The following is a 23350-nucleotide window of genomic DNA, read 5'->3' on the forward strand; positions in this document are numbered from 1 at the left end:
ACGACGAGAGAGCGCGAGCTCATAGATAGAGATCCCTGAGGCGCCGCTCGTTAATCTGCGGACGCGTGCGTGTCTGTGTAGTGTCGACGGCACTGCCTCTGCCTCTCCGCAACTTCCCTCGCGCCGGCAGGAGAAACAGAGCAACAGCGGAAAAAGAGATCGGAGGTCGACCTCACAAGCTCGGCAGGCTGCATCGTGCGGAGCCCACACAACATTCTTTGTGCCCTTCGCGTTTTGTGGCGACCACTGCGACCTCTGCAAGCGGCTGCAGTACATCGAAGAGCGCAACCGGGGCGCGCGTGATCGGGGATGCCATGCCATCGCCTGCGGGCTCCTCCAAAGCGCCGCCGAGCCAGTACGCGCGGCCGCCCACCAAGGAGGAGATTGCCGCGTTCATGCTGCGGCACACTGCGCATCTTCCGCTCGTGCTTCACGCAGAAGACCGGCGCCAGGGAGGCGAGAACGACTCGGCCTCATCCGTAGACAACAGGCACACAGACTCTGCGCGGTGGGTAGCGCCGTACCTTTACACGGGTGCCGATTATGCCCTTGTCCTGGCCGCCTGCTTCCCAAGCCACTGCATCGATCTCTCGCTGCTGAACTGGTCGACAAATCCGTTGCTCTCCCAGCGTCAGGGCAACTTGCGTGTGTTTTGCCAAGCCGCACGCGCCCTAGCGCTCCCGGACGCGCCGCTGTCGGCACTGCACCCGGAGCTGCTGCAGAGCAGCGCGTCCTGCATCGTAGGGCACCTCAAGGTGCAGCATTGGCTGTACAGTCTCTCACTGCGGTTTATGCCTGCTAACAATCACGACGCAGCGACACTGCGCTCAGTGCACAGACATCTGCAGTCGGGCGAACCCTACCTAAAGCGAAGGCGAGGCGAGCACGACGAGGATGGCGTGTGCGCGTCAGTGCGCGACTGCCCACCCCTGCCGGCGGAGCACCTGCTGCGGTGTGCGCCGGCCCTCACCCCCATCCCCTCTTTCACCGACGCTACCGCGCTAGCGCAACTGTCTTCTGCCGCCGCTGTTTCTGCGGAGGGGGCGAACCTGAAGGTGGGCGCTGAGAAGTCCATCGCGCTAGCCAGCCACTCCGCAGATGATGCAGCCGAGTTCGCAAAGAAGCAGAAGCCGTGGCTCAACTACAGCAAGCCGTGGCTGTTGCCGTCGCTGCGCGCTGCGGAGGCAAAGAAGGCGGCGAGCGAGGCGGCAGCGGCGAAGCGGGCGCAAGAGGAGCGGGAGCGCAACTCTCGGTACACGGCTTACGTAGCGCAGGCCAAGAATGTGCACGATCAATACGTGGTGTCGTGTACCGCCGCGGCAGAGAAGCGGGATCAGCTGCGCGCCATCAAGACTCTGCTACTGCAGGACATCATGGAGGGAAAACCAGTCGATTTCAAGGACTACGCCGCACGGCTCCGCGAGTGCCACGAAGGCTGATACATTGCAGAGAAGCCAACACTCTTTTGTGGATGCTTCCCTCTGTCCATCGCCCCCACGCGCGCTCACTATTTCGTGTGGGTGCGCATGCTTTGTTTACGCCGTTCATCAAAAAAGAAAGCGCGCAGCACACACACAAACACACACACACACACACACATGCACACAAACTAACAAAGTAGAAACGTAAACTACCGACTGCACGCCGAATACTCCATGCTCGCCTCAGTCTGTGGCAGCAACAAGGTGCTGCGCTTGCAGCGATGACAGCAGAAGCTCCCGCCTCTCCCCCGTTTTCCGGTTTCTTGAAAATTGAGCGAAAAGCCCTCCGGCACATATGTGGAGTCACGATCCACAAAATGGCGCGACGGTGTCCTGGCAGTCTCTGCTCCTGTCTCTCTGTCCACCCTCGCACGCACACGCACACGCATACGCTGGCCTCTTCCTCTCCTGTGCAAACGCTGGAAGGCATGAGGCGGATATGGGGTGGCGTGCTCATGCATATGCCACTGGCAACGCTTCACCACTTGCGCTTCACTTTTTCCGCATGTCCTCATACTCTGCTCTTGTGTTGCTGCACACCTCTGCTTCTTCGTTCGAGGAACTCTAAGCACGGAAAACCTGGTAGGGGCGGCTCCATCTCCGTTGAGCGAGCGCCCTCGGTCTCCATTCTTTGCTCGGCTTTTGCTGCCATTGCTGTCTTGCTATGCGCACCATTGCGCTGGGACGATACCACTGGCCGGACGCCAGCAAGCGACGCTGACACAGCGGTGGTCGGCGAAGAGTGAGGTGGAGGGAGAAGAGGATTGCCGCGCTCGTGTCGATCGCAGCGTGCGCGGTCCCCAGACGCTTGGAGTTGCGAAGTTTTCTGCTTCGTATCCCTTCCCTGGTGCCCACTGCCGTACGTGAGCAGGGCTTCGACGCAAGCGGCTTTGCATCTTTTTTCATTGAGAGGGGCCCCAGCGCTGATTTGCGTGTGCTGCAGAGCGCGATGTACCGGTACGTTGCTTCACGTCAACGATGTGGTGTGTGCGACCACTTCGGCTTTGTCACAGACACATCCGAGCGCTGGACTTCGGCGACCGCGCTTGCGTGTCTGCGCCGATCCAAGCATGATCAGCATCCCCAGCAGCAAGAACGTGCACATGCGATTCCCACTTCACGCACCGTGAAGCTGCGGCGTGCCATGTGGATGCGTATGCACCCAGTGGAGCGCTGGACCTCGCTCGTGGATCTTGGCCGGCGTAGCGCGTACTTAATTGAGAAGCCTGCTCGACTGTCGCCGTCGGCAGCGCGTGAAGTGTCAGGCAAGTCCACGCCGGTCTCCAGCGACGGCCGTGGCAGTGCATCGGTGCTAGGGAGTGCAGACCCAAAGGTGCGCTTCACACCGGAGGCTACAGAGGCACATTGGCAACTGTGCCATGCGCTGCCCTACGCTGCACGCCTCCATCTCTGCCTTTCGGCGCTTCTGTGGATCCGCTGCTTGCAGGATGTGCAGGACACACTGGCGCGGGTGCGGCTGCCGTTTGCCGCGGTGCGGCGCCCAGAGCGATACGCCGTGGCGGACGTCTTCCCAACTCGCTTGAGGGAATACTGGGTCGATGCACACACCACCGTGTCGACCAAGATGAGCGCCCAGCTGAACTCGACGGCGGAGCAGATCCCGGCGCCGCACGCGTGGGACGCTGAGACGTCGGAGACCATCGAGGACGCAGCGACAGAGGCCACGATGACGCTGGATGCGGGCCGCGTGTTGCATGGACGCCACCAAGCCCGCCGAAGCGGAAAGACGCTCTTGCACCAGGTGCAGGGGTTGCAGCCGCGGGCGAGTGCTGAGGACGACATAGCAGCGCGACTGACGGGCACAGGGTCGCCGAGTGGCAGCCGACGCCGCCGCCGTCGGCTGCCGACTGCATCGTCGCTAGCGCCCCATGCCCTCTCCGTGGAGTCTGCCCCCGCGTCTTCGGCGTGGCCGGGCTCACTTGAGTTCGCCTCTGATGCATCTCGCCACGTGCCGCCGGTGTCGCTAGAAACGGAGCCGCTCGAGGACGCAGCTTACCACGGCAACGACAACCGCGGCGAGGGTTGCCCGCTGAACCAAGACGGAAAGGCGTCGCCGACGCCCATCTTCATCTGGGTCCCACCCACCATGCATAGTGCCGCCGCCAGTCCCGGCGGCGCGCTGCCTACTGAGGCGGAGCTTCTCGTGAGGTACTGCGTCATGGCGCACGCCGCGGTTTTATCCAGTCTGTTTATCGAGGGCCGCGTGGTGGACTTCGGCAGCAACCACCCGCTGGTAGTCGCCTACGTGCGGTGGCTGCTCGACGAGCTTGTGCTGGAGCACTTTGTGTCTGTGTCCTTGCTCGCTGAGGCTGAGGTGGCTGGGTACCGACCTTATTATCCACACTGGTGCTGGCGCACTGTACTCGTGCTGATGCCCCCCAAGTACTGCGGCGGCTACTCAGCCGCGCTGCTGCGAGACTGGGCTTCACGCATTGTACAGGCGGCCCCATGCTCTGTACTGGTGGAAGGCCATGCTGGTGCAGGGTATGTCAAGCAGCTGAAGGAGGAGGTGCGACTGCTACAAAACGCTCTTGATGACGCAGAGGGCATGAGGGCGGTGGCGTGGGTGGCGGTAGGCGTTACGGTTCCCGTGGAAACTGCGCCAAGAGAGAGCGCCGCCAGCGCTGCTGGGGCAGCTGCCAGTGACAGCAATCACAACGGCAAAGAGGAAGCGAAGGTGCCGCAGTTTCGACCGCAGCGCTGCCCTAGAGCCGTTCCCTCGTTATCAACGTTCGTCTCGGAGGCTAGCTTGGCATCGGTTCGGTGGTTAGGCGAGTGGCTCGAGCCAGGGTCATCGGAAGCGACTGCTCAGAGCACTTCCCGTCAAACGGCCTTTCTCGAGGCGGTGAGGGAGACGCTGGAGGATCGCTTCTACACCTGCGAGGTACTCTACTCCCCAGCCCAGTCGTGCCTGACCCCCTACCGCTTTGAGCGATGGGTGCTGGAGCAGCTTCCCGGAAATGTGCGCGTGGTCGGCATCAACACATCCCCTTTCGATGTACTGTACTTCTTTCCTCAGGGCGTGTTTCTGAGCCAGAAGGTGGGCAATGCCTTCCGCTACCGGGCCGTGGAGAGAACAGTAGTGGCGAAGGATGTGATTCCTTCCTGGAGGACGCATCCACTGCGGCATGCGGTGACCCAGTTGAAGCGGCTGAGCCGGCGCTGGCGGAGGCGAGGCGATGATGTGGCGAGTGGCCTGCACGCCGAGTTCTCACCATCGGATCTCGCCGAGCTGAGGCGCGCCGCGCGTGCTGTATCCCTCTCAACCCCTAATCCCGATGCAGCGCCGTGCAGCGATGCTGCGGGCATTCCACCGGAAGCTTCAGCAGCGGAGAACGCGTCACATGCGCTTGTTCGCGAGCGCACGGTAGAGTATCTGGCTGAACCTTCAAAGAGGACGCTGCTAGGGTTGGCAGTGGCGCGCTTCTTCCGCGTCTAGCATGCACCTTCCGCGAGTTCTCCGGCCCGTGATCCTTCCGTGTATCTCCCTTCATACACGCAACGCACGCCTTTACATTATCGACATAGCTCTTTTCTACCTTCGCTCGCCATCGCTGGGACTTCGCAAGACAGAGAAAAAAGACAGGTGATCGTGAATTCCTTGCGCGGTGCCTGAGAATGTGAGCGTGTACATGTGAACTGGAGGTGCAAGTTTACCGGAACCACTTCGCTCCGCCTTCCCGACACGCAGACACGATCTCATGCTTTTGCAAAACAGCATCTTGCACGGCTTGCGCTCTTCCCTGCCGTAAGGATATGGGCGCGCCTGAACGTTTCGCGCGTCGCTTCGATCCGCGTTTACGCACAAACGACTATGTATGCCCGCGTGCGCGCCCAGGTACTCCTCTCGTCTCCTCTCATCCTCTCTTCCAATTCTAATCTTCTTATTCCCTGTCCACACCGCCCCCACCCCCGCGTCTGCCTCCGTGCTTGCCACTGCCTCTATGTCTCCTTCTGTAGGTATGCTTGAGCACGTGTATCTCTGTGTATGCGGCGCCTGCTGCCGAGCGCTGCCCCTCTAGATCCCTGCTTTCGCTGCCCGCAGCACGGCGTTGTCGGTTGGGCGTGACTCCTTGCACCTCGTAGGTACGACCCTATCTCGCAACCCCCAGATTCGCGAGCCCCTGTGCGCGGCGGCTGTGCCGAGTTATCGAAGACGCATCACCTTAACCCCTCCCTGCCCTCCCCACTTTAGCCGCTGCGGCTGGCGTGCCGGTGCGCGCGTGCGTCGTGCGAGCTTTGCTGATGATGCGTGAGGAGCGCTCCTCCCATCCTCCAAAAGAGCAGAATTAACCAACTGACGCTTTCACGGTGCCGTTGCCGCCGCGCCCCTCTGCTCCCCGGCTGCCCTCGCGGGCGGCGGTGCTGCTGAGCGGCCGCTGCGGCTGCGGTGCGTGCGTGATGCCGAGCGGTGCTGAATGGCAAAGACTCTGCGCTTGTGTGTGTGCGTGTACGCCGGGCAAGGCTTCCTCTCCGCTCCCCGCCGTGCGGCTGCCAGCAACCGAGATGAAGCTGATATGGTCCGTGTTTCAGATCCGCGTGACGCAAGTTTCTCTCCTAGTACATATCTTCTGAGTTGCTGCTGGCGGCGCGCGCGCATGTGTATCTGTGCGTGTGTGTGTGTGTGTGCGGCGCCTGCTGCCGAGCGCTGCCCCTCTAGATCCCTGCTTTCGCTGCCCGCAGCACGGCGTTGTCGGTTGGGCGTGACTCCTTGCACCTCATAGGTACGACCCTATCTCGCAACCCCCAGATTCGCGAGCCCCTGTGCGCGGCGGCTGTGCCGAGTTATCGAAGACGCATCACCTTAACCCCTCCCTGCCCTCCCCACTTTAGCCGCTGCGGCTGGCGTGCCGGTGCGCGCGTGCGTCGTGCGAGCTTTGCTGATGATGCGTGAGGAGCGCTCCTCCCATCCTCCAAAAGAGCAGAATTAACCAACTGACGCTTTCACGGTGCCGTTGCCGCCGCGCCCCTCTGCTCCCCGGCTGCCCTCGCGGGCGGCGGTGCTGCTGAGCGGCCGCTGCGGCTGCGGTGCGTGCGTGATGCCGAGCGGTGCTGAATGGCAAAGACTCTGCGCTTGTGTGTGTGCGTGTACGCCGGGCAAGGCTTCCTCTCCGCTCCCCGCCGTGCGGCTGCCAGCAACCGAGATGAAGCTGATATGGTCCGTGTTTCAGATCCGCGTGACGCAAGTTTCTCTCCTAGTACATATCTTCTGAGTTGCTGCTGGCGGCGCGCGCGCATGTGTATCTGTGCGTGTGTGTGTGTGTGTGCGGCGCCTGCTGCCGAGCGCTGCCCCTCTAGATCCCTGCTTTCGCTGCCCGCAGCACGGCGTTGTCGGTTGGGCGTGACTCCTTGCACCTCGTAGGTACGACCCTATCTCGCAACCCCCAGATTCGCGAGCCCCTGTGCGCGGCGGCTGTGCCGAGTTATCGAAGACGCATCACCTTAACCCCTCCCTGCCCTCCCCACTTTAGCCGCTGCGGCTGGCGTGCCGGTGCGCGCGTGCGTCGTGCGAGCTTTGCTGATGATGCGTGAGGAGCGCTCCTCCCATCCTCCAAAAGAGCAGAATTAACCAACTGACGCTTTCACGGTGCCGTTGCCGCCGCGCCCCTCTGCTCCCCGGCTGCCCTCGCGGGCGGCGGTGCTGCTGAGCGGCCGCTGCGGCTGCGGTGCGTGCGTGATGCCGAGCGGTGCTGAATGGCAAAGACTCTGCGCTTGTGTGTGTGCGTGTACGCCGGGCAAGGCTTCCTCTCCGCTCCCCGCCGTGCGGCTGCCAGCAACCGAGATGAAGCTGATATGGTCCGTGTTTCAGATCCGCGTGACGCAAGTTTCTCTCCTAGTACATATCTTCTGAGTTGCTGCTGGCGGCGCGCGCGCATGTGTATCTGTGCGTGTGTGTGTGTGTGTGCGGCGCCTGCTGCCGAGCGCTGCCCCTCTAGATCCCTGCTTTCGCTGCCCGCAGCACGGCGTTGTCGGTTGGGCGTGACTCCTTGCACCTCGTAGGTACGACCCTATCTCGCAACCCCCAGATTCGCGAGCCCCTGTGCGCGGCGGCTGCACGCGTTGTGTCTCGGTTGTCTGCTTTGGGACGTTTAATGCTGGGGGGAACGTAGCGGAAGGTTTGTCCTCTCTACTGCGGAATCAGTAATGGACGCGTAAAGGTTATGCCGTGTGTGGGTGTGCGTGTGTGTGTGTGTGAAAGGCTTCTAACCGGTCTGGAGCGGCACGCACAGGCGGCGGAAAGGTGGAAAGGAGACGTCGTGGTAAGTGGAGGGGTGGCAGCTGACTTGTCTGTTTCTCATTCCATGGCTTTTTCCCTCGTACATTCGTGTGCTCCCATGAGCCGGTGGCCGTATTACGTCGGAGCTGTCTGCCGACGCTCCCCCCGTACCTCTCGCATGAATATGCGCATCTCACGTGCTTCTATTACCTTCCCCCCTTTTCCCATGCTTGCCGGTAAAGAACAGATAATCGCACTTTCATCAGCGGTTTCATCGGAGAGGGGCGCTAACTGTGGGTGATTTATCCTTTCAAGTGTGAATTGTGAGCACTGGTGATGTCACTCTTTGATGTAGATAGCAGTCATGCCTCCTCCGAAGCGTTGTCGTCCTCGAGCGATGAGGGCATGTTGCCGGATTGTCCACCTCCACCGCCGACGGCTGCGTATAGTGCTCAGCCTTCATTCGCCAGTAGTGGCTCCATCGCAGGCTACGCCGCTTCAGCGTCCGTTCTGGAGCAGCGCCGCCGCATTGCAGAGCTGGATGCTGCTAGGCAGCTCAACCGCGGGGCGCAGTGGCGCAACGAGCTACTTGGCCCGCCCGCAGTTGCCCAAAGGAGCTTCAGCGCTGCTCCGTCCTCCGCACAAACAAAGAGTTCGCCCCCCACCTCCGCCGACGCGGGCAAGTTCGGCAACTCCATCGCTGCAGCACTGAACCTACGCCGAGAAGAGAAAGAAAAGACGTTGCTGAAGCGCCTGCAGCAGCAGCGCAGAGCTGAGGAGGAGAGCAGCGGCAGTCAGGCATTGGCGGAGAAGGACATGGAGGTTGGTGTCTTCGTGACAGCTTCCTACAAGGCACTGCTGCAGCGCAACCTTCGCCCAACGGAAAGGAGCAGCGGTGGTCAGAGCGCGCAGCCCTCCAAGAAGGACAATGGTACTAACGATGAAGGTAGCGGCGACGACGAAGGCCCGCTGGCGGCGTACTTGCGGCAGCTCGAGAGCAAACACCAGCCTGCCACCGTTACGAGTGACGCGTCGCCCGCTGCGAGTCGGATGGCCACCGGCGATTACTACGAGCGCATCATGAAAGCTCCACTGCTGGAGGAGAAAAACGCGTCAGGGACAGCAGTTGCGATGGCGGGGTCAGCCGGCGACGCTGGCGGTTTGCCAGAGGTGACACCACAAGTAACTCCTTCAGCGGAGGGCATCGACGCCGTTTCACTTGCTGCGCCGACGCTCAATGAACTGCAAGGCCTCATCGAACACACAGCCGTTGGTCCGTCGCCGACGCCAGGATCGCTGGGTGTGCCGCAGACTGAGGTGGAGAAGGCGATGGACACCGTGAAGCCTGCTGCTGCTGCTGAAACGGAAGCCGCCGACGTGCACAGCGCCGTGCTGGCACACGCACAACTGCTGTTCGACACGCGCCAAGCAAAGAGTAGCTGCGGCGCGAATCCCGCTACCCTCGTCGCCGCCGCGCGTCGCTGTGATGAGCGCATAGGCGCCTCTCTCTTCGCCTCTTTGTCGTAACCGAGTCGGCGGGGGAAGCGGCGGCGGCCGAGTATCGCAAGTGCGAGGTTTACGTTTAGTCGCCAGTATATTTTCCTCACGCACGTGAAAATGCCTCTTACGTGCCCAGAACCTACACACGTGCGAGCGCAGACGTGCACCGCGAGCACTCAAGAGAGGGAGCGGTGCACTGGCGCGCACCTTCAGACTGCACAACGAAATGAGGGATCGCAGCCCTGCTATGGCGGCACTCGGTAAGAGCGATGTGGCCAAGGGCATTTGTGTGGTAGCCGTCGAACACACTTAAAGATGAAGCAATACCGGTGCTCGCGTGCCCTGCTACCCTTATTTCTTCGGTCCCTCCCATCCTCTTCGTGGCGCTGGAGGACTCCCTTCGCCTTTGGAGGTGTTGGGCAGTGGCGGAGCGCGTAATACACACGTGCATCTATACAGTATGAAAACACGCCACGTCTTCCGTCACTTTGCTCCCACCACTCTCCTTGATGTCTCCTTCCATGCGCGCATCCTCTTTTTTTTTTCTAATCTTCTCTTCCCACACTCACTCCTCTTCGCCCGCGGCGTGACTCTTCACCGTCATCACATGGCGTTACGTGTGCTGCTGCTTTCAGTGCATCTCTTGTAGCGTAAGGCACCTTGTTCTGCGTGTTGGCGAGGTTGACCCCACCATTCGTTCCCCACCATCACTCGCATCAGAGCATCGAACCTTGTGTGCGCACGCTCACTCATCTCTCTTCTGCCGGGCCCCTCAAGCGGTCTCTTTCTGTTGCTTCTCTCTTCTCTCTACCCTGTGTGCATGTGTCTATATCTTCGTGCCTATATACACCACTACTAAGTTTCGTTTCTTTCCCCGCTCACTGTGTGCAGCGTCGTGACGTCCTCCTTTCGACACCCACCCACCACGCTTCCACAGCACTGTCTGCACTGTGGAAGAGCGAGAGTCTCACGCTCTCTCCTCAGCCTTTTATGGCCCTGTTCTGTTGAAGCCCTCCAACCCCCTCCCCTTCCCTTCCGCCTACGTGCCCCTCACCGTACATTCTCTCGCTCTTCCTCTCTCGTGCAGCTGAAGGAGTACTAAAGAAGACGATCGAGGTGCAGACAAAGAAGTTGATCCTTGTCCGTGTTGCGTGGCACGCCTCCCTCTTGACCAGCTGCCGTCGACTCATTTCACGCTGTGCGTGTGTGTTCGCTGGCGTGGGCACTTGCGCGCCACTCATCGCCAACGCCTCCTTCCCTCTGTCCTGCTTTCCTTGTCCAACTGCCCTGCGAGTACGTGTCTTCCACATCTACTCTTCAACGCCTCCTCATCACGCCGCCGAAGACAAGGCTCAGACCGACGCTCAGCGAAGTAGTGGCAAAGCGATTCACCCGAAAGCGCGAGGAACCGGAGGTGTACATCGGTGTTTCGCGTGCCGTGCGAGGTGTGATTGATGTTCACAGATCCCCTGAACGAACTCCTTACCGAGGCGCAGTACGAGTCGGGGCGTTCTATGCCCCGCTCCAACTGCGAGACACCAGGTCAAATATCGATGACAGAGGTGTTTCCAGCGCCGAGGACGCCGAGCTCAACGACTGCGGGGGCACGCGGCCGTGCCTACTCCCCCCACTCTGGTAGCCACGGCCGGCGGCGAGCGAGCTCCTCTGTCCAAATGGCTGGGGGTATCATCAGCGTCTCCACCCATGACGGCGAGGAGCTTCACTACCCCGTCGTGCAAGGACGCGCTGGCGGAAGCCTGTCACCGCACTCGCACTCAGCGGAGTCGTCCCCGAGCATTGCCATGCGGTCGAGCTTGGCAGCCCGCGTTCATCGACACACCTCGATCACCTCCAGATCTACGTCTTCTCTTAGCATACTGCAAGGCGCGATCGACTCTGGAGGCGCTGATGAAGGCGAGACCAGCGCTGACGCGCGGGAGTCCTATCGACACAGCCGCCTCACCCCGTCATCGATTCAACGACATCGACGCGTAAGCGGCGCGACCAGCCGTACCCCGCCAGCCGCGCTCGCCCTGCGCAGCGAGCCTGTCGAGGAGTTCGCGCAACCGAGCCCGACCCAAGTTGCCACGCCCTCCTGGTCGATGCCGTCGACGCCGCGCCACTCGATACAGCGCACCCCCCCGTCAGGCAGACGAGCTGACTGGCTGAGTCTGGCAGCGGATGGAGTGTTAGGCCGAAGTGCCGACGTAGGTCGATCTCAGCACACCGCACCTGAAGGTGCTCCCATCAGGGTGGAGGAGATGGGGGTGAGCACGCCGGAGATGGCCGAGTATTTTGCCGAAAGCGCCCTCGATGCGGCGCGGAGGCGCGAGTCTTCGGGGATGCTGAGCAACAGCAACGGTGCTAGCTGGCCACTTTTCCACGAACAGGCGGCACCTCGGCGCTCGCTTCCGGAACGCAGTTCCCACCCTGCGTCTCACAATGACAAACACGCGTTTCTGGAGCGTCTCATGCGCTTCATGGAAGATCAGTCCGCTTCTATGCAGCGGCTGCATCAGCGGATGGACGCGCTGGAAAGCACCAGCAACAGCCTACTGGATCGTGTGCGAAAGATCGAGTCAGACACATCCGCCGACGTGGGCGGCATCAACCGAGTATCAGCGGAGTCTGCCTCCCCGTCCGTCACGCGCACTTCAGACTCGCTGGAGTCGGCACCGCGGCCCTCAACCCGCGCACCGTCCAAGGCCGTTAACTAACGCTCGTGCCAACACGGCCTCTCCGTAGAGTGGCAGCACGAAGTGTGAGGCGCAGCTGCAGACAGGGGAACGAAATTTTTTTTTTCGAATTTGTGTGGTTTTTGAGCGTCATCTACATCGTTGGTGGAGTGCCGCAGGCAGCCTGACCACAGGGCCTCGACGGGTTCTGATATAGTTCAGCAACGGCGAGTAGTTCGTGCTGTCTTCCTGTGTAGTGCGCAGGTGAGGGGGTAGAGAAAGGGACACACGTCCGTGCTCATGCATGAAGAGCACTCGTGGCATCCACTGCTGGAGTCGCTCCCGTAGGTGGAATGAGTAAAGCGAAGCCAACATACGAGATGAACGCGGGGTCTCTTGTTTTTTCACCGACGGATACGCTCATCTCCCATGGCCCTGCTCTCTCTCTCTCACGCTCTTGGCACGTCGTGTCTTCTGTCTGAGTGTTGCGCGTGCTTGACTCCCCTTACTGTAGTGCTGCTGCCCATGCGCAAGCAAACTTCGATTCCTAAAAGCGGTCGGCCTGCATGAGCCCCCGCTAACCTTGTAGTTCGTTTCTCTTTTTTTTGCACATGTGTGTGTCTCGGTGTGCCCGCGTGACGACGACGATGTGCCCGCCGTTAGAGTTGATTGTTGATTCTTCTTCTTCCCACTTACGGCAATCGCACTATGCCGATCGGAAGAAAATGGAGGAGGGAGGGAGGGCGAGGGCAGATGTGAACTGCAATCTGAAGGAGGTCGTGCTCTCGTTCCCCCTCCTTTGTGCTCTGCGCCGTCGAAGAATGCTATTTTGCCCGCAGGCGGAGATGCCTGATGTGGAAAGGGGGGATGTCTTCCCGCGCCCGCTTGGCTCTTTTCGTGTCTTCTGCACAAGGTCCCCGGCCCTCTTCAGCCGGTCTCGCCACCCAGCAAGCAGAGAGATAATGGAGATAAATAAGGTCGCTGATCAGGCGGCTTCCACAAACCAGGATTGCGTTTTCTCTTCATTTCTCGGGTGCCGGGCACCCCTGATGACGAGGATGGGCACACCTCTCGGCTCATGGTGGCTCAGAGTCCAGTGCCCCTTCCCCCCACTCTCTTCAGAAGCCAGGCAACCCTCCTCCCTCATCTCTATCCCTGCCTATGCCAGAGCCACCTCTGGTGCTGGCAGGGCCGAGTGCCTGCGACGCAGCGCAGTCAGGGCGGTGCATTGCTGCGGATGGCGGTGGCCGGATCCTGGATGGTGCTGCTTGGGGGCGAACTGCGACAGTGAGCACGCTTGTGCCATCCACATGATGGGCAGAGTGTCCGCGTGACTCGAACGCATCCCACCCCCGGCCCTCGCACGGCCCACTGGTGTGGGGAGATCTGAGCCGTCCCGAGGAGAGGGGGGTGGGATGCACCAGGGGTGGCAGCCGGCATAGCGGGGGAGCGGCTGTGAGGCGACCTGCACGGTGAAGGCTGGCCAGAGTTTGAGGCAGAGACGGTGCTGAGATGACTGGGCCGGCGCATTGCTGTAATGCGTGTGCCTAGCGTTGCTTCGCACCCCGCTGGTGGGGCCTGTGACAGACCCTGCGTAGAGCACAGTTGAGCTCGTGCTGTACGGGACATAGAATGGACACGTTGAAGAAAAAAGTCTGCTGGGCGGTGAGAGGGCACCGCTAATGGTGTTTTCATCCTGCGTGCCCCTCTCCCAACGTCTCACGCTCGCGCCAATCTCTCTGTCTTCAGCTCCCTTGGCCCCGTCTCTCGAAGCTGTGTTGAAACGCTAGCTGAGTTCATCTCCACGAACTTGCCCCTTCTTTTATGTCTCCTTGTTTTTTTTTTTGCCGTAGACATGACACCACAGCAAAGTTCACAAGAAGAGCCGATAAGAGGGCACTGATGTGTTTCGCCCTGGCTGGCCGACCTGCCGCCCCCCCTTCTGTCTCCTTCAGCGGCGATTTCGGCATTGCGCGTTTAAAAGATAGACCACTATGCCTTACCTGGCGAATTCAAGGGCCTCCGACGCCGTTTCGAGCGCCTCGAGCTCTGTGAGGCAGGAGGCGAACTCCGTCACGCACCTGAGCCCCGCCGCCAAGGGGGTGCAGCTGGCGGCTGGAGGCTGGAGCCAGCGATGGCAGCGAGGTGCCTGACGAGATTTCTCGACACCGTCACCGTGATCGAGCAAATAGAGAGGACGTCTGATGCGCTGCTGCCGCTGCACCGCCACAGGCGCCTGCAGCATAGCGAGATCCAGTCTGCGGAAGAGTCCAACGGCGGCTATGTGAACCTTGTCTCCCGTCTGCTGAACGAGCAGGGCATGTGCCCTTCGGTGGCGATGCAGTCCCTGCCCATGCGGGCTCTTTGGAGGCAAATGCTGGTCGTTGACACTGAACCGCGACCCTCTCGAGGCCGAGGCGCTGGGCTCGCACTAACGCTACGGCACAGAGGTGTGGGAGCACGTTCTCTTCCCTAATTCCACGATGGCCGTTGAAAGTCGTCGAGGGCCTATCGAACTGCGGGATTGAGGGGTACGAGCTCATGCGCGGCCAGAACCTTGGGTATGGCACCCCGAGGCTCGGCCGCTGCTTTGGCCGTGTCTTTTTCAGCACTGCCGACCTCGTGCAACACCGCGAGGGCAAGAACGTGGTTAAGGTGTTCACCTACGTGGCATGTGCAGCATGACTGAAGACCTTTTCTTTGCTGACTCTTCCATCGAGCACCCGTGCACAACTATGAAGCTGCTCAGGAGGGGTTGTTGCGGCCACAGCGGCATGGGGGGGCGCGCTGCTGGCGCTGCGGTCAGCGCAGCGGAAGCAGCGCTTTATGAACTGCCCCGAAGCGCACCTGCCCGGCGACCTGCACAGCGTCAGCTTCTTCGCTGACGCGCATCAGGTAAAGGTGATGGATGCATAGCTTGGCTTCTACGGCCCGATGGATTTCGACCTTGACACGTTGCCGGCAACCTCCTTATCGACTGCATAGCCCTAACAGCCTTGCTGGCGCAGCGGCATTTCAAAGAAGCTGCTGTGGTGGAAGGAGATGCGTTGCAAGTGGCAGTGTACTTTCTCATCGACTACGTGATCAGCTATGCGCTGCTTTGCTAAAAGTGAAGGGATGAGCGCAAGCGGACGCGAGGCACTATCATCGACGAGCTTCACACCGCCGGGGGTGAAACTCACAGCACTTGTCACGCCTTTACGTGATTCGAAGCGAACCTAGCCAGTGGAAGAGAGTGCGCACACCTGCTCAATGATTAGACTGGCTATCGCACGCGTGTATATTTCGCAACGATTGCCGCAGGCGCTCGTTGCAGGTCTTCTCTTTGCGTAGAATGCGTCTGCTGCAGCGTTCGGGTGTCTTTTCGGGCGCGGTGCCTTCGCATCTTTAAGCACTTTACGAAGTTGCAGCTGCCTGTGGATGCGTGCGCTTGTGCATGATTGCGCGTTCGGGGGTGGGGTAAGGGCGGCGACTCCACGCCTTGTAGGCCCTCATCTCCCGCCGATAGGACGAGGTGATGATGGCGATGAAAGCTGCAAGATGCGAAGAGGTGCAAAAAGAAATGCACCTGCCTCCGTCTTGAAAAGCAGTCCCGATGATGCAGGTTGTGGCTCCGCTTTATTTTGAGTTCTGACCTCGTAGTGCGTGGCAGATGCCTCCCACGCAGATTGCATTCTCTATCGAGGCCTTGCGTGTGCGCTCCTGCAGGTTGCCTGGTGTCGGAGGGTGCGCTTCTCCATTTCTACGCCGTGAAAAGCCGAAAATGTACATCAACTTCTTTGCCAACTGTCATATTTCGATTTTCCCTAGCTCTCAGCAATGGGGGAAGTGCGAAGAGGGAAGCTACCCTAACGCGCACGGTGCCGCAGCTCTCATGTCTCATGGCGGTCATGAACAAAGAGCAACACAATTTCACGACAGAAGCCGTCGAACACCAGCGGAAACGTTTTTTTTTCCTTTGTCTCTCCGCCTCTTTTTCCGCTTTCCCGCTGTATTCGTCTTCAGTGGCTAAGGCTGCTGCTTCACGCACGTGCGTGTATGTCTCCACATCTGTTTCACTCTGGTACCACACACGCCCTCATGCGTCACCCCTTCTCCTCCCTTTTCTCTCATGGCATCGACCTCACGTGCGCATTCGTTAGCGTTTCTCATACAGTCCCCCGCACCCTCGGCCGCCCTTCATCTCTCCACCGCAAAGCACAAGCGAACAACTGAAGCTGCTGCTCAGGGAGGAGAGAGGCGGGGGGGGAACGAAAAAAAAAAGAAAAGCGCCACAGCAGCAGTGACAACACAACACAGGACACACACGCACACACACACATACTCAATAAAGAAACGGAACAACAGAAAAAAAAAGAGAGTGGAGTGAACGAGAGACCAAGAGAGAAGGGGAATGAAAGCTGTGCGGAACAGTACAGAGCCCGCAGCACACCTCTTCATCTCCACCCTCCTCAACTAAATAGCGCTTTTTCTTTCCGATTTCGTCTTCTTCGTCCGCTGTTGCTCCCCTCTTCTCTCTCCCTATAAGCCGTTGTTCCCTTGTTTGGCTTCTTCTAGCCGCCACCATCTCCCTCTTTCCTCTTCGTTGCTTCACTTTTCTGTGCGCGGTGCCGGCCTGTGTCGCTCGGTGCGTTTGGTGTGGAGAGGAGAGGAGACAACAGGCACACACGCACAAGCACGCACACGCAGCACGGAACCAGAAAGAAAAAAGCAACGAAGTGCGGAGCGAAGATAAACAAACAACATAGTTTGTGCTCTGGCGGTTATCGAGAAGTCCGGCACTACTCTCCACACGATTGCTACCGCGTTGTTCACGGGTAAGGCGGCCGTTCGTGTGCGCCTTGTGGACGGCAGAGCGGACTGCGACCGACACCACTGGCCACCAGGGTGTCCAGTTCTTGTTCTCGCTCTGTCTCTCTCTCTCTCCACTTCGGCCACCCACCGTGTACAGCACTTCCTGACAACGCTCGCGTTGCCGCGTTGCGCACATCAGGAACGAAAATACGGCGAGGAAGAGCAAAGAAGAAAAACAGAACTCAGAGTGACGGCGACCACAGGCGACCTTACACCGGCGATTGCACAGCAACAGACATTCAACCGAAGGCTATCATCGGTGTTGCTTCTTCTCGTTTTCAATTGAAGCCCCTCTCAGCACCGGCCGTCTGGCTGACGTCCTTCTCCTCTGTTTCTCCCTCCTTTGACTTTCTCCTCCTCCGTCGTAGCTTTCCTCTTCGTCTCTGTCTGTGTATGTGCGTGAGCGCGCCTGCTGCTATACCAGGTGTCTCTTGAAGGTCGAGTGTGTGGGGCTTCGTCTCTTTACCTGGTGCTCTCCTCTTCTTTTTCACACTTCCCTTTGCTGCCGCCCCCCTGTCCGTTTTTCTGTTTCGGTCTTTTTGATTTTCGATCTTCGTCGCCTGCGCCCCCTGATCCCCCTCTGCGTTCAGTCCACCCTTACTCGTGACCCTTTTTCTCGCCATACCCTTGTGGATTGCCCCCCCCGCGTCCTACTCCTTTCCCCGCCTCCTTTTGTCCACACCCCACCCACCCGCGCACTCTGGCGAAGTGGAGGCGTTGCCGCCTCTCACGAACCCGCCCTCTTTTCGTCGGTCCTCTGCATCTGTAGAGCAACACACGCACACACACACACACACACACAAACGCAGAGAGAAGGGGTGCATAGATGTAGAGAGGAGTGGCTTTGGTGTTTCTTCGTCGCTGCACATTCCCGGTCTCTTTCCTTTACTGGTTGATATTGCATCTATTTTGTGTACATATGTATGTATGTGATAGCGGCGTGTGCTCCGCTGTCGTCGTGGCCACTTCACCTGCACTGCTCCCATTTTACGCACTTCATTTCTGAGGCTCTGTCTCTATAGCTGCCCATCTCCCTTTTTTCTTTCCTTTCCGTCTACCCGGTTCTTTTTCAGTTACTCCACCATTTCGCTTTCGTGGATTGCTCGCACGCCGCGGGTGCTTCGGCTCCGAGTACTAGTACTACTTCCATCTCCGCCCCTCCCCCCTTTTCTTGCTGTTGTCGTTGTTGTTGGTCGGACCTTCGCGGCACACCTCGCTCTCATTTCTGTGGGCTGCCGTGCTCTCTTTCACGTGCGGCTGTTGCATTTCTGAGTTTAAAAAAAGAACACGCGACGTGTGCTGACCTTTGTTTCGCTCTTTATATACATTGTTGACGTTTCGCCTCTCTGAGTGAGAGCGCGAGTGCGTGCTGGTATCTCGGCGAGCGTCTTTGCGGTTGCGTGAGCACGTTGTTCGCAAGCTGAGATCGTGCTGGGTGAGGTGCGCTGGCCTCCGTTTCTCCTTTCGTACCTCTAGCACGTTTTCTCTGCGCGCGCGCGTTGGCAACCACACTTCTCTTCTGGCACCGGACTTCGTATACCCACGCGCTGCCAACTTCCGCCCCACAACTGGCCTCGATTGAGGGGTGCACACACGCGCACACACAGAGGCGCACACGCAGTCCTCTTGCTCCCTTTCTCTGAGCTCTCCCTTCCGAACGGCAGCCATGGAGTTTCCCATAGCGGCTCCCACCGCTGAGCCGGTGCGGCAGTCGACGGCTCCGTGGACGCTGACGACGAGCTCGGAGCAGTGGAAGCCATGTGCTGAGAAAGAAAGCCCAACTTACTCGTACCCGGTGACGCCGCAGCATCTTTGCCGAGGTCAGCAATGCCACATCGTCAATTCCGCGTCCACGCCCGATGACGACATCGACAGCGAGGAGCGCTGCGTCGCTCCTTCCGCAGATAGAACAACAGAGGAAGAGAAGGATGCAGATGACACGGAGGACTGCAACGTCTTGCGCAATGAGTGCGGGGGGCCTGTATTACTGCCCTCGCGCTGTGATGACACCTTCGCGCTTGGGGTGTCGCTGGCCGTGAAGGCCAAGTTACCCGTGGCGTTGAACGTCTCATGTGTGCAGCAGACTGCTGCTGCTGTTGCATTGGTGAAGGCAGACGCGGATGACTCACACGCCGTCTCCTCTGCTCTCGCCGTTCCCCGTATTTGCTCACCCGCCCTGCGCATACCGATCCAAGGGACGGAAAGGACAGTGCAACACGTGCTCAAGGCCGCAGGCGATCACAACTCCTTCGCGTCAAAGGCCATGCATGCCATCGCCCTCCAAGCCACGACTGGGGGGCCTCCGCTTCGGTTAAACTGCTCTCGCAGCGATCTGTCCTCGCTCGTCGGCGGTACTTCGGGGGATGATCCGATGGGATTGCGCCAGCTCTACAGCCTGCCTGGCTCGCGCGTGGGCAGCTCGCTGGGAATTCCAACACATACCCAGCGAGGAGCGGCGCAGTCGTCAGCCGCCGCCGACGCCTTCTCGATGGAGCGTTTTGCCGCCTTCTACGAGGTGGCGCTGGAGGAGCTGATGGACGAGTGTGAGCGTCGCGTCGCCAACGCACCAGCGGCGTGGCGGGACAGTCAGCAGCAGCTCATCGGCGGTGACATGAACCGTGACCTGGCCACGAGCACGCACTCCTTTGACTCCCCACGCAGCAGCGCCATGTCCCCATTCGGCGGCGCACCCTCCAGCGTGGCACTCAGCTGCGGTACCCCTGTATACTCACCGCGCTTCACTGATCCGCTGCACAGCACACATGGGCTGCACATCCGCGAACTCAGCAGCGACATCGCAGCCGTTCAGAACCGCACCTCCACCCCACTGCCACCGCCGTCTCTGCATTCAAACATGGCCTTCTTCAGCGCTGCTGGGCAGGCGCGCCAGGCGGAACAGGAGAAAAGCGTAGCGAATGAGGGGGCAGTGTCGAAGTTACTCGCTGCCCTGGGCCGACACCATGGCAAGATGGCACCAATGGTGTTCATCGCTGGTCTGGCGTACCTTGCGCGAGTCACGGCGCAGTGCGCCTCCGAGTTTCTGAGCGTCACACGCGCAAACTGGTACCGCCTCACCACCACCGCGATTCTCGTTGCCGCCAAGGTGTACGACGAGCACAGCTCGTCGCGGCTGAACGCCTGCTTTGCCCGATCCTCCGGCATTCCACTGAGCGAGATGACGCGGATGGAGCTTGACTTTTTGTACCTCCTCGATTTCGACCTGCTTCTGAAGGAGTCGGAAGTGGAGCAGTGGCTAATATGGATGGAGACGCTCGCGCTGCGCCGCGACTTGATGACGCCACTCAATACTTACGTGCTAGACACAAGCGCGAGCACGCCTGCCGTGCAACTCGCCAGCACCCCGAAGCCGTCTTTCACAAGCAGCACCACACTTACAGAGTACGGGGAGCGCTGCAAGACATGCGCGATGTGCGAGGCGAGTCGCACGCCGGGCTTATCCAGCGAGGTTCCGGAGGGCGAAGAAGAAGCCGTCGGGACCTCCCTGTCCTCCGTAGTCGTCCTGCGCAGCGTCCCGCAGATGCATGTGGCCAGCAGCTGTGCGATGACGGCCCCGTGCGCCGTCAGCAGCACTGCGAACTCGCGATGCCCTACTGGGGCAGCGGCGGCGACCGACGCTCCATCCCTCACTGCCCCCCTCGTCGATCTCCCCAGCCTTCCGCCTCGCAGCTCCGCTAGCTCGGTGCTGCTTCCGGTCAGTTTGTTGGATGGCACCTTCAGTGCTGTTAGCGCGGCGAGTGTGCCAGGCGGCGCGCCCTCTTCCTTGAATGACCGTCGGACCTTTGTTCCACCGTTGCCGATCCACGGTGCGCTGCCGCTTCACCCGCCGACGGCGAAGAGGCGCCTGTTCAGCGTCGTGCACGGTACTGCCGAGCCGCCGAGCCCAATTTCGGTGCGTCAGCTGGGCCGCCTAGGCGGTAGCTCGCCGAGTCCGCTGCGGCCCCCGTCGGTGGGGCGACACCCGTCGGTGCGGTTTTTCAAGTCGCAAGCCACACATGCTCACGGGCCGCACCGCTACGCCAGTGGAACGGTAGGCTGCGCTGAACTCGGCATGCACGGCGCCGAGGACGGCGGCGGCAAGGTGTCTAGGCGGTCGTGCCAAGATCAGGTGACGAGGGCGGGCAGCGCAAGCGCAGCTGGCCAAACCTCGGCACCCGCCGCGGCGAGCCACCAGCAAAAGCGACGCTGGGGCCCACTCGGTATGGTGCAGCATGTGCGTGATGTTCTCGGCGTCACAGCGTCTCTGGTGCGTGGTCAGCTGGACGTGCTAGCACCATCAGCGCATCCCGAGGAGTTGAGTCGGCTGCCGCCGCCGCAACAGAACAGAGAGCAACCTACGTCGCAGGCACTACGGCCTTCTACCAAAAGTCTTTCTGGAAGGGGCGGGTGTACGAGTCTGCAACCGCAGTCATCCGCCATGCCGCCGCGTCGCACAAACAACGGCGGCACCTATCCGCCTTTTCCTGAGAATTTGATGGACGAGCGAAAGCCGCAGACATGCAACGCTCCGCCCGCCGCCGCAGTCGCATCTCGTCGGTTTACCGACTCTAATCCCCAGCCTAGGCCTGCTGCACCGGATTGCCACCGCTGCGGTCCTGCGACGCCTGGCGCTGTAACCAGGCGGAGCCCGATGCCCCGAAGCAGCCCGCAGCATGTAGACCCTTGCTCGTCGGCGGGGACGCAGCCGTATACGAGTACGGTCGCTAATGCCGCTGCTGATCAGCCAACAGCGGCGGCAGCCGCGAACGGGGCGTACGCGGACGGCGACAACTCCCACGACGAGGATGACGAGGGGTACGAGGAGTGCGAGTACGGCTACTACGACGAGGACGGTTACTTCCACTACTACGACGACGACGAGGGCGCGGAGGGGGAGTACGACGAGTACTACGGTGAAGAGGACGAGGAGACCGCGTGGTACGAGGATGAGGAGGAGGACGAAGCTGCTTACTTTCAGCGATGCCGCCCACCGATGACACACTCGCCGCCGTCCTTGTAGGATGAAGATGAGCTGTCAGATGGAGCGGCGCTGCAGGAGTGGCTCCTCTGCCATCGCTTTTTGATGCCTTCTGCAGCTCACTGAAGAAGAGCTTTCTCCCTTTTCATCATTGGCTGCCTCCCTTATAGATGTCGAAGCAGGGAGAGACAGCTGCTGGAGAGAAGGGTGGGAGGAGGTGAGAGGTTCGAGAGTATCCCTGCATGTGGTCACAGGCGCCTACAAAGGCACTCGATTGAGGCACACGCGTCACAAGGGGCGTATGGTCGACTCTCTCTCTTTGTGTTGATGTGTGCGTCGAGCAGTGTGAGATAGACATATATGCCGGTGGAAGGGTACCCTCTTTTTTTGTGTGTATGTGTGTTTTTGGCGCTCGGCCAAATGGCGTGGGTAGGTGATCGACCTTGTCCGAGGTAGCTTCATGGGCTGCGTCCTTTGCCCTCTTCCATCTTCTCTCTTCTCGTGGCCATCTTCAGGGTGTGGTGTCGCGTGGCTCATTGCGTGACGGCTGTGAACACACGCACACGCGTTCACCGAAAGCGAAGCGAGCGAAGGAATCGACGTGGCTGAAGGACGGCGAAAGGCAGAAGAGGCCCGGCAAGTGAACAACAACAGTAGAAAAAGAGAAACTGTGAGGCGCGCGAGGACAGGCACCGAGTTGAGCATGCAGGCGGCTGCAACGTGTCGTGCGGTTGATGCACGTAAAAGAAGGTGGCGCATATGTGTCTGTGTGTGCTTGTGTGCGTGTAGCCGGTGGCAGGAAGAGGGCAAAGTGTGGCGATGTACCATAGCCCCTCGTCTTGATTTTCGTTGCTGACTTGAGTGTGTGTGTGTGTGTGATTTCTCTTCTGCTGCTGCTGCGACCCCACGTATAAAGTAGTCGGCGCGCGTCTCGTACTCGGTCCCTGTTAACGTGGCGCGGTGTGAGCGCATGCGTAGGTCAACCGTACGGCTGTAGTTTCACTGGGCGGACTTGCCCCTCTCTCTTTGTTGTGCTCGATTTTTACTTTTCTTGCTCACCGCCTCGGTGCCGATCATCGTGGCTGATGGCTTCAAGGCAGGCGTTGGCGGTATGTGCCTTGCGGCGCTGCACTCGTTCTTGCCCTCCGCATTGACGAAAGAGATATAACGCCTTTGCTGCTTTTGGTTGCTGACGCGTGCTTGGATGCCTCTCTTGCCTTGACCTTGCCGTGCCTGTGCTTTGTGTTTTCTAGCTTGTCTGCTTGGCGTCCTGTCGTGGGACGTGTGGCGCCGGCGACGCACCCTTCTATCGCTCTCGCTCTCCCATCATGTCGACTCTCTTCGTGTCTTCTCCGCTACTGCCCCATGCCCGCTGCTTCAGGGCTTGCACAATTCCGTGGTTCCTGGGACGGTGGTGGAGCCGTATAGATGCCCGTGCTTTGGATACGAGAGAGAGGTAACACCGGGTATGGCGTCACGCTGCACACACGACTCTTGCCGTATGTGCATGTGTGGGCTCCCGCTGACACACTCCCTGCACTGCACCGCCATCTAGCCCCCATTCGAGATGAGATATGAGAACCAAACACAAAAAGAGGGGCTGAAAGGGTGGGTGGTGGTGGTGGTC

General features: G+C 60.1%; 5 protein-coding genes and 1 non-coding gene across 6 annotated transcripts; all 6 read left to right on the forward strand.

Moving 5' to 3' along the window:
- Positions 1-314: 314 nt before the first annotated feature.
- On the forward strand, positions 315-1439 carry LINJ_33_0790 (conserved hypothetical protein; the record flags this gene model as incomplete). The annotated part of the gene is made up of 1 exon (XM_001468122.1): positions 315-1439. The coding sequence occupies one exon, from the start codon at positions 315-317 to the stop codon at positions 1437-1439; it is 1125 nt and encodes a 374-aa protein (XP_001468159.1).
- A 1186-nt stretch (positions 1440-2625) lies between these two features.
- LINJ_33_0800 (conserved hypothetical protein) lies at positions 2626-4941 on the forward strand (the record flags this gene model as incomplete). Its single annotated transcript, XM_001468123.2, has 1 exon — positions 2626-4941. One exon carries the CDS (start codon positions 2626-2628, stop codon positions 4939-4941), a length of 2316 nt encoding a protein of 771 aa, XP_001468160.2.
- Positions 4942-5453: 512 nt separating this feature from the next.
- On the forward strand, positions 5454-5552 carry LINJ_33_snoRNA2. Its single transcript, XR_001203193.1, has one exon. It is a non-coding gene (small nucleolar RNA).
- Positions 5553-8124: 2572 nt separating this feature from the next.
- Positions 8125-9246, forward strand: LINJ_33_0810 (conserved hypothetical protein; the record flags this gene model as incomplete). The annotated part of the gene is made up of 1 exon (XM_001468124.1): positions 8125-9246. One exon carries the CDS (start codon positions 8125-8127, stop codon positions 9244-9246), a length of 1122 nt encoding a protein of 373 aa, XP_001468161.1.
- A 1427-nt stretch (positions 9247-10673) lies between these two features.
- Positions 10674-11936, forward strand: LINJ_33_0820 (conserved hypothetical protein; the record flags this gene model as incomplete). The annotated part of the gene is made up of 1 exon (XM_003392686.1): positions 10674-11936. One exon carries the CDS (start codon positions 10674-10676, stop codon positions 11934-11936), a length of 1263 nt encoding a protein of 420 aa, XP_003392734.1.
- Positions 11937-19119: 7183 nt separating this feature from the next.
- CYC5 (putative CYC2-like cyclin) lies at positions 19120-21765 on the forward strand (the record flags this gene model as incomplete). The annotated part of the gene is made up of 1 exon (XM_001468126.1): positions 19120-21765. The coding sequence occupies one exon, from the start codon at positions 19120-19122 to the stop codon at positions 21763-21765; it is 2646 nt and encodes an 881-aa protein (XP_001468163.1).
- Positions 21766-23350: the final 1585 nt, after the last annotated feature.

Source organism: Leishmania infantum, chromosome 33, assembly GCF_000002875.2.
Source record: "Leishmania infantum JPCM5 genome chromosome 33".
Taxonomy (NCBI): Eukaryota; Euglenozoa; class Kinetoplastea; order Trypanosomatida; family Trypanosomatidae; genus Leishmania; species Leishmania infantum.